Source organism: Siphateles boraxobius, unplaced genomic scaffold (assembly GCF_051911475.1).
Source record: "Siphateles boraxobius isolate OS27281-9 unplaced genomic scaffold, OSU_SipBor_1 2, whole genome shotgun sequence".
In the NCBI taxonomy this organism is placed as follows: Eukaryota; Metazoa; Chordata; class Actinopteri; order Cypriniformes; family Leuciscidae; genus Siphateles; species Siphateles boraxobius.
The window spans coordinates 10,277,484-10,288,061 of record NW_027508810.1 but is presented as its reverse complement, the minus strand read 5'-3'; the positions used below and the strand labels follow the sequence as shown (position 1 = coordinate 10,288,061).

The window sequence follows — 10,578 nt, the reverse complement described above, 5'->3', positions numbered from 1 at the left end:
GTTGTATGAGCGTAGCCTATGATAGTATTTTCATCAGCTGAGAACTTTTGAAGAGCTTATAAGATGTGTAAAGGAGTCGGAACAGCGGCAGGAATCCCTCCGTCACACACATAAACGAAGATCTGCAGTGAGGAGACGCGGTTCTGATGCCTGTCTGAACTACAGGTCCTTCTCAAAAAATTAGCAAATTGTGATAAAGTTCATTATTTTCCATAATGTAATGATAAAAATTAAACTTTCATATATTTTACATTCATTGCACACCAACTGAAATATTTCAGGTCTTTTATTGTTTTAATACTGATGATTTTGGCATACAGCTCATGAAAACCCAAAATTCCTATCTCAAAAAATTAGCATATTTCATCCGACCAATAAAATAAGTGTTTTTAATACAAAAAAAGTCAACCTTCAAATAATTATGTTCAGTTATGCACTCAATACTTGGTCGGGAATCCTTTTGCAGAAATGACTGCTTCAATGCGGCGTGGCATGGAGGCAATCAGCCTGTGGCACTGCTGAGGTGTTATGGAGGCCCAGGATGCTTCGATAGCGGCTTTAAGCTCATCCAGAGTGCCATGTCCATGTCTTCCATGTCTTGCATCTCTCAACTTTCTCTTCACAATATCCCACAGATTCTCTATGGGGTTCAGGTCAGGAGAGTTGGCAGGCCAATTGAGCACAGTAATACCATGGTCAATAAACCATTTACCAGTGGTTTTGGCACTGTGAGCAGGTGCCAGGTCGTGCTGAAAAATGAAATCTTCATCTCCATAAAGCTTTTCAGCAGATGGAAGCATGAAGTGCTCCAAAATCTCCTGATAGCTAACTGCATTGACCCTGCCCTTGATAAAACACAGTGGACCAACACCAGCAGCTGACATGGCACCCCAGACCATCACTGACTGTGGGTACTTGACACTGGACTTCAGGCATTTTGGCATTTCCTTCTTCCCAGTCTTCCTCCAGACTCTGGCACCTTGATTTCCGAATGACATGCAAAATTTGCTTTAATCCGAAAAAAGTACTTTGGACCACTGAGCAACAGTCCAGGTCAGGCGCTTCTGCCGCTGTTTCTGGTTCAAAAGTGGCTTGACCTGGGGAATGCGGCACCTGTAGCCCATTTCCTGCACACGCCTGTGCACGGTGGCTCTGGATGTTTCTACTCCAGACTCAGTCCACTGCTTCCGCAGGTCCCCCAAGGTCTGGAATCGGTCCTTCTCCACAATCTTCCTCAGGGTCCGGTCACCTCTTCTCGTTGTGCAGCGTTTTTTGCCACACTTTTTCCTTCCCACAGACTTCCCACTGAGGTGCCTTGATACAGCACTCTGGGAACAGCCTATTTGTTCAGAAATTTCTTTGTGTGTCTTACCCTCTTGCTTGAGGGTGTCAATGATGGCCTTCTGGACAGCAGTCAGGTCGGCAGTCTTACCCATGATTGCGGTTTTGAGTAATGAAACAGGCTGGGAGTTTTTAAAATCCTCAGGAATCTTTTGCAGGTGTTTAGAGTTAATTGGTTGGTTCAGATGATTAGGTTAATAGCTTGTTTAGAGACCCTTTTCATCATATGTTAATTTTTTGAGATAGGAATTTTGGGTTTTCATGAGCTGTATGCCAAAATCATCAGTAGTAAAACAATAAAAGACCTGAAATATTTCAGTTGGTGTGCAATGAATCTAAAATATATGAAAGTTTAATTTTTATCATTACATTATGGAAAATAATGAACTTTATCACAATATGCTAATTTTTTGAGAAGGACCTGTATGATGGGCGACATATGATGAGAAAAACAGGCATGCTTCAGCTTCTTTTAGGGATGTTTGCTGCACACCAGCGTTTGAATGGCAGCGTTCACGCTTATTCAAATGAACCGCACTAACAGAGCAATCGCACCAGGGTTTGTTTTAATCGAACCAAAAATGCCAAGTGTTGAAACACCCTAACTGTATAGGCTACCTTGAGCCAGCTGTCCATCATGGAGGAGGTGATCACTGCTGACAACACATAGGCTATACGTACAACATCGAGCAAATCCTCAGCGAGGTCTCCTAACATTTTTGGTTTCCTGATATGCCCACATGGTAGATGCATTAAAGCATTTAGATATCCACTTTAGTCTACCTATGTGAACAAGCAGTCTGCATTTGGCAGCCATTAGACAGAACTGGGTAATTAAAATGTAGCATGGGAAACAGAACATCTGACTACACATCTGGATCATTAGTGTGGAAGTGCTGGTGTAGTAAAAACATGATTTGTGATTGGAGCTCAGAGATGGGATTTGAATACAAAGTGTTTACAGTTCCACACAAGTGCACACACACATGAAACCAGTTCTTTTTGTAAAATGCATTGGCCCCCTGGGACTTGTTAAATAGCTTGTGTTTTATGGCCTAACCTTTCTTATATTGCCTAACCAGAATACTTTAAGCTAGATGTAGGGGAAAAAAGGAAGACTATTATTTATAGTTTATAAAAATGTAAAAGTTATTCGGTAACACTACTTAAGGTTTCATTTGTTTTAACATTAGTTCACTACATTAGTTAACATGAACTAACAATAAGCAATATTTCTACTCCATTTACTAATCTTATTTCTATTATTATCTCTATCTTATTTCTTATTTGGTGTAGACTCATTAATAACAAACCAGTGCAACTGATATGTCATTTACAAAACAAGCTTTACTGCTGTTTTTTAAACATATTTAGAATATTCAATATTAATGTACATTTCAAATGAAGGTCAATATTACAAACTGTGTTATTTGTTTTTTTGTTTGTATTTCTTTTGAATTTATTTGTGTTCTCTTTGTTTAGCTAGATGGTTGGGTTTAACTATTTTGACTTTCCACAATAGATCAAACTATTAAAAAACATCTACAATTGAAATGAATAAAAATGTCATTTTCATATTCCATTCACCTATTACAGAGTCAAATAACATCATTTTAAAGGGCCTATTTTGTTCATATTACAAACATGAAACATTATCTAATTCTCACAACAGAAACCCATACTACCAAACATTGCTTCTTGAATTATATTAAAATGTTGTTTACATAAATAATATTTCATTACAAACGGCATCATACAATGTCATTACAAACGTACATTTACATTACAGGTTTCTTAACAAATCATATTTCAAATAACCCTTTTCACACGCACACGTGACATGTGTTTGTATATATTAAAAGTTTAAAAATCGTATAAAAAATACTTTGTATAATTTAACTAAGCAGTTCAATTTCAATTAATGCTTGTTCACCCGTAGTTCCTGCCTTTAAAGAAATCCTATGAAACACTGTCACGTGGCTTTAATAAATGGATGATAGTAGCCAATTTGCAGTTCGTCAAACTGCCACCAGAGCGCAGAAGCGGCCCGTCAGAAACATGTCTGTCATTACATAAAACCGCCCTGGGTTCTGCGAATAGAAGCAATGATGGACACTTTTCCCCCCTGACTGTGGTGTATGTTACACACATGCTGGAAGGATGGGGAAAAGAGACACGCTCGCTCGGCTATGATCTGTCTGAGCGTGAGGTCATCACAGACCTCGTCATGAGTGAAGAACGTCAGCCAGACGTCAGCAGTGTAATTAAATATTCAAATGTCGGCGAAGGACTGTGTGATCTGCGTTAGTGTAGGCTATTACACGCATACATCAACAAGCCTTATGTGCCAATCAATTTATTAGGAATTAAGAAGAAGATCCAGCCTCCTTAATCTCACTGGTGCTTGTATTTCTGTCAGCATGCACAACAAGCTCTGAATATTTGAACCAAGATATTATGTAACATCTGCAAACCTCAATTATTACATGAGCAGCTCAAAGCGCAAATGCATACAAATGTGGTCCACATGACAACAGGAAGTTATTTTCGCAGAAGGGAAAAGGCTCAGCTGCATCCACCGGGTTGAGAAATGATATGCATGTATTGATCAAGTGTGGACTGAGCCGCCCAGAAACAAGTGAAGATCATGCAAATGGTTTGTGAGAGCAAAGAGCACATTCAAAATTGAAAAGCACAGCTTCATTCCTTGGAGTGAATGAGCATAGCAAAACCTGGCATCAAATGCCGCCGGAAGTTCCCTCTGCAGCGCATCCATATGTGTGCAAAACATAAATATCGTTTGAGTTTTGGCAATTATGTGTTTCAAAATTCAAGCTTTGCGGCATTGTCATTCACTGTGCATGAGGAAGGGTGGTGTGCCGGACTGTGGTGTGTGTACTTTATGCACTGGGGCAGGGAGAGGAGCTGTGTTCCTGGGATCTGAGAGAAGGAGAAATGCACGTGTCTCGGAGACCACGCCACTCTCTGATCCGCTGCTCCCGATGGGAGGGGGGGAGCCGCTCGAGCTGCCGTGCGCGGAGGTGAGGGGAGGGTGCCAGAGTTCCCCTTAGGACATGCAAGGTGCACCTGAAAAGGAGAAAAAAAAAGTAAACAAGGGCCATGTTGAGAGAAAAGACGTATAATTCTTGCATTTGCTTTTTAAGTTCTGCATTCATTATGGGTGTAATGATGAATCTATAAAAATCAGTGCATCAGTAAAATTATAATATGTAATGCTGCATTCACGCCATGTCGTATATAAAGCTCTGTATGCTTTTCAATCGCTCTCGCGGTACTTTAATGTCGTACAACGATTGGTCTGCGCAGCGTCGCTTCACACCTCTTAAAGGCCCACTGAAGTGCATTGAAACACACAGCATTATTCAATGGCTCTGTCCCAAATGGCACACTCCAGACTTGTGGACTTCCTCAGATTCCACACTTAGGTGACGTCATGTAGTGCGGACCTAAAGGGCCATTGGCGCGAGTCCACGACGCCCCATTGAGAGGTATTTTTGGGCAGACTCGATCGTCACGCCGGAAATAGGACGACTGTCGTTGTTATGGACACGAGCTGCAGTTTCGGGGAAATATGCTGCCTATTGTTGTTACATATGACTCAGAAAAGCCCTGACATTCGGTTCTATTTATTTAATGAATCATAATGTGATCGTATTATTCAGTGCACTATTATTAGCCTATGTTTGAGACAACAACCACTGGTCGATGACCATAATGTTTGTATAAACTGTAGGTAATAACTGGTCAAATGTAGCCTGGTCCCACCAGACTCTCATACATTTCATTTCATTTGTACATAGAGTCTGGCACTGCTCCATTGACAAGCGTTAACTTCCTTGTAGGCGGGTACTCTATTGAAGTCTAAAACTATTGGATCTGCCCAGAGTCACGCTGAATCTGCCATAACCAATCGCTAACGTTTGGTTGTGACGTATGCCTAGCATTCGCCTTAGCCAACTCATTCACCACTAACGGAGTGAGCTGGAAAATCAAACTTTTCCCGAACCCCGTGGGGAGGAGGGCAACACCAACATCATGGCCACCAACAAAACTAAGCAAAGATTGTTCTTGCTCCGGCTTTAACTTCTTGTTATTCGGCAGCGTTGCCACAACGGACCGAATGCCTTCGCTCGCATCTTTCTCTGCTGCCATTACTGAACTATGACTCAAAATAACACACGACATCAACGTCATCGTTCTCAGCCACTCCCCCTGTTCGCTGATTGGCCCGGTAAAAAATTGATCGGAGAAAAGTAGTACTGAAGGAAAATGAAAATTGAGCGGAAGTACGTAGGAGGGCAGAACCAGGCGGACTACGGACTCGTAGACTCAGCGAGCACGTGCAATTTAAGTCCACGAGACCAAAAGTCCACTTGAAGTGCACCAATGTGTTGATGTAATTTCCACTGAAGCAGGAAGACAGGGTGGGACATATCTAACAGCTCCTCCCCCTTTTTAAAAATAGCCAATAGCTAGTTTAGTTTATATCACATCTTGGCCAGAGCCATTGAACTCAGTAAAGCCGCAGTATCCTCCTAATCTCCTCCATATCACTTTAAAATATAGCATTCTGTGCAGAATTCAAATGGGTCCGAAAACTTTCTCTGGTCTGCGCCAACTCGCACATATGATCCGCTCGGTGATGTTGTGTCTCTGGACCGGAGCAGACTGTGTGTGCGCTACGGCGGTTCAGTGACACTAAAGTGAAACCAGACTTCAATCGTTCATGTAAAGGGTGACCAAGTCCCGAAATTGGGAGCTTTGCCCGTATTTTAATTATGTCTGTATTATTTTATTTCTTCCCTGAAATTACAATACCACACAATAAGAAATCTGATACTAAAAAATGCGATTGCCATTTTAAAATCCATAATGTTGTATCTAGACTAGAGCGGGAAAAGAACCAACCAATGCATATATAGCTTCACCAGCCACAACAATGACCAAGATGCACTGAATCACTGAAAATAAACATTGCCCTTTATGATTTTTACCTATACTGTTATTCAGTTCATTGTATTTAGTAGATTGAGTAGGTTTAGTAGAGTAAATTACATCACTCATTTGAACCTGGGCACATTGCATGCCAGTCACAATTAACAAAGCTTATTGACGATTTAAACCCTTCATCATCCAACGTGATGGCAAACAGGCTTTCCAACTAATGTAAATCAATATTTATGTATTGTAATAGTAGTAAATTTATCTCACACAAAATCACATCTACTGTCCTGCTACCGAGCAATAACCAGATGGTCACCCTATTCATGAATGACATCTAAACAACGTCATTGATATGATGCTATTATACACATAATGATAATGCTAAACTTTGGTCACCTTGGCAGTAAAGCAACAACAGTTGTTAAAACACAGACGAGGTAAAACATGGGATCGGCCATTTGTTTGTGCATGATCCAGTAGGGGTTGGAGGGAGGGTTGCAGCTGGTACAGATGGCGCTGTAGGCCAGAGTCACGATGAAGTACACCAGCACACTGCCGACCATGATCACCCAGTGCACCACCGTCTGCAAGTCAAAAAAAAGGGGTCATTTCATTAAAAATATTGTATGCATGTTTTTACATAGAGAATAATCAAAGCATGCATGCGATAACCTTAAAAGTGTAAAAAAAAAAAAACATTAATTGAAAATGCAAAAAAGATTGACTGCTTTTAGAATATTCAAATATTAACACACAATCAACTAATTGTATTATTATGCTAGTTAGAAGGACATACTTTAATTCTGGTTGTATACGCTATGATTCATATATTTGGGGTCTGTAAGATTTTTTTACGTGTTTGAAAGTAGTCTCATATGCTTATACCAAGACTGCATTTAATTAATAAACAAAAAACAGAAAAACCGCTTGAGCTTTGTCCCGTATTTTAATTATGTCTGTATTATTTTATTTCTTCCCTGAAATTACAATACCACACAATAAGAAATCTGATACTAAAAAATGCGATTGCCATTTTAAAATCCATAATGTTGTATCTAGACTAGAGCGGGAAAAGAACCAACCAATGCATATATAGCTTCACCAGCCACAACAATGACCAAGATGCACTGAATCACTGAAAATAAACATTGCCCTTTATGATTTTTACCTATACTGTTATTCAGTTCATTGTATTTAGTAGATTGAGTAGGTTTAGTAGAGTAAATTACATCACTCATTTGAACCTGGGCACATTGCATGCCAGTCACAATTAACAAAGCTTATTGACGATTTAAACCCTTCATCATCCAACGTGATGGCAAACAGGCTTTCCAACTAATGTAAATCAATATTTATGTATTGTAATAGTAGTAAATTTATCTCACACAAAATCACATCTACTGTCCTGCTACCGAGCAATAACCAGATGGTCACCCTATTCATTTACGTGTTTGAAAGTAGTCTCATATGCTTATACCAAGACTGCATTTAATTAATAAACAAAAAACAGAAAAACCGCTTGAGCTTTGTCCCGTATTTTAAGGAGTACTGCCACGTCACCACAGTCAACCAATTTCCTGTCGGCAGCAGGCGAGGGAAGCAGTAAGGTAGCAAGGTTAAGGTAGCAAGGTTGTAGTCTTTCCACTACAGCATAATCTACTCCACTCCCACAGGAGTTCCATTTCTCCATCCAAACTCGATCCTCTGCGCAGCAGCATTATCTTTTCTGCTCCCGCAGGAGCCAAGTTCTATGTCCAACTTACCTTTTGGACAGTCGAATTCAGAAAGCAAGTTTGACCCACTGCTGCAGCAGTGTCGTCATCTCCACTCCCGCAGGAGTTACGTTTCTTACTCCAACTCGCTCCATTCCCGCGGAACCATTATCACTTCTGCTCAATTCTCCATTCAACTCACCATAGGATACTTGGAAGCAAGTCGGAAGCAAGTTTTCCACTGTCGCAGCAGTGTCAACTTACTTAGGACAGTTGAGTTCAGGAAACAAGTTTGGTCCACTGCCGCAGCAGTGTCATCTACTCCGCTCCCGCAGGAGCTCCGTTTCTCCGTCCAAACTTGCTCCACTGCTGCAGCAGCATTCTCTTCCACTCCCGCAGGAGCTCAGTTCTCTGTCCAAAGGATAGTCGGAAAGCAAATCGAAAGCAAGTTTGGTCCACTGCCGCAGCATTGTCATCTACTCCACTCCCGCAGGAGCTCCGTTTCTCCATCCAACTCTCCTTCACTGCCGCAGCAGTGTTTCCTCTTCCGTCCCCACGATTATTCAATTATATCAATTCTATCTAACTTATTTGTAAGTGTGAACTCGTGAAATGATGTTTCACTAAACAAAGTTCGGGAGGAGCACGTTCAAATAATTGATCCAATTATCACATCATTCCAACCAGCTATCGACAATCAGTAATCCACATGTCTATCCAATCAGCTTGAGTTGGAGACCTATATATACACTCATTTGACTCACCAATGTTCTTCGACAGTTTTTCAGCATCCCTCCACCATCCCGTCTCCTCACACTCGCCTGGTTTCTTCTTAAACCAGCAATACGGGGGGAGTACTCTGGGTTCGGGCCAAATATCCGAGCTCGGAGCCCTCTCCCCGGACAGCACGCCATATGCATACCATTTATTCTATCTAACTTATTTGTAAGTGTGAACTCGTGAACATTATTTAAAAAGATGATAATCAGTAAAGAAAATGTCGCACCAATAGAACTTAGCAAGGTTAGAAGCCATATTTAATTTAACGCTTTTTTATTTTCATTTATAATTTGAAGAACACATAATTTTCACTACTCACAAGCTGTTGTGAGTTTTTGTATAGCCTACTGAAAGTTTTTTCTTTCTGAAAGACATTTCATCTGCTGAACAATCTGATTATTATGTTATTATAATACACCAAACGCACTGTATTCTATCCCTCACAGCCTCATTTTCATTTTTGTCAAAGATTAAATAATGGTGGTACCCTGACCACGCTCTATACGAAGTGAATGTGAGATGATAGATGCCGTGTGATTGTGTTCTGCAGTGATGAAGTGGAGCGTAAACTCACCCAGCTCTTGATCTCAATGGCCAGATGCAGGATGATGGTGAATAGAGAGACCGTGTTCATGGGAGTGCCGAACGAGAATATGCCGATGTCTGAACCGTTGTATGTCTTGAGAAAGTACAAGCAGTGATCAGATAACAAGTTACTCCAAACATATGATGCAGAAACAGACAAGAAACTGAACAGATGTTCTTACCCAGTATGGAATAAAAAAGCACACTAGACTCTGATAGAAAGCATCTAGAATTGCAATCCAAAACGTTGAACGCCTGTAGCCCTGTATCAAACGTTTTAAATGTGTTACAAGACATGCAATGCTTTACCATGGTTAGGTACTTGTAACTTGCGATGGTATTTGTTATTAAAATAATAGCTGAATGCATTTAGAAAATATAACTACAACTGCCATGGTTTAAATTGATTCTCTAACACTAATTCATTTGTAAATGAAGTTTACACTTTATTTCGATGGTCCACTTTAGACATTTTACTAACTATAAGTAAATTTGTAACTACATGTCAACTAACTCTCTTTAGAGTATTAGTAAACTGTAGTAGACAATTAGTAGACTGTAGTTAACTGTTATGGTTAGGTGTTAGGGTTCGGGTTAGCTGACATGTAGTTGCAAAGTTATTTATAGTCAGTAGAATGTTTTTTGGGGGAGCATAGAAATAAAGTGTTACTGAATTTTCTAATAGAAATATCTTTTGACCCAATTACCCCAGACATAATTTAAGATAGTGTATAGTAATGATATATTGTGATAAGTGACAGTGCGATTTCTCACCTCTGAGTGCTGTCCTCTCTTATACAGCTCGGGCAGGCTCAATAAAGTGGAGTCTGACACCTCTTTTTCCATTATCCCAAACATGATGGGAGGAGCCGAGGTGAAGAGCAGGTTGAAAAATATCATGAGCCAGTAGTCAATCATGGTTGTGGCAGAGAAGCCACAGTAGAACTGATACCAGAACAGGAGATTCACATACGCCTGCGTGATATAACACAGGTTAGTTAATGCAAGTTAGTGAGGACTAACTCGTTCGAGGACCCCGGCCCTTAGGGAAGATCCTCAGATCCCTCCTGGTCTTTGGGACCCCTGTACAGTCCCCCCAGTGTTGTGCCTGAACGCGTTCATTGAATGAAAGTTCATGAACTCGTTCATATTTTGGGCGAACGTGAACTGAACGTAGGCCAACTGTATTACTGCT

The 10,578-nt window shown here is 40.6% G+C and overlaps 1 protein-coding gene across 3 annotated transcripts in view; it reads right to left on the bottom strand.

The window, feature by feature from the left end:
• Positions 1–2,668: 2,668 nt before the first annotated feature.
• atp10b (ATPase phospholipid transporting 10B) overlaps positions 2,669–10,578 on the bottom strand; it is a 51,970-nt gene continuing 44,060 nt past the window's right edge. For 2 of the 3 annotated variants that reach the window (XM_077235873.1, XM_077235872.1), the window contains 5 exons: positions 10,158–10,358; positions 9,566–9,646; positions 9,373–9,477; positions 6,703–6,890; positions 2,669–4,428 (listed from right to left, as the gene is read on the bottom strand). In XM_077235873.1, the coding sequence (XP_077091988.1) occupies positions 4,242–4,428; positions 6,703–6,890; positions 9,373–9,477; positions 9,566–9,646; positions 10,158–10,358 (762 nt within the window). In that variant the 3' untranslated portion in view covers positions 2,669–4,241. The remainder of the gene's footprint in view (positions 4,429–6,702; positions 6,891–9,372; positions 9,478–9,565; positions 9,647–10,157; positions 10,359–10,578) is intronic. The other variant, XM_077235874.1, reaches the window with a different exon arrangement.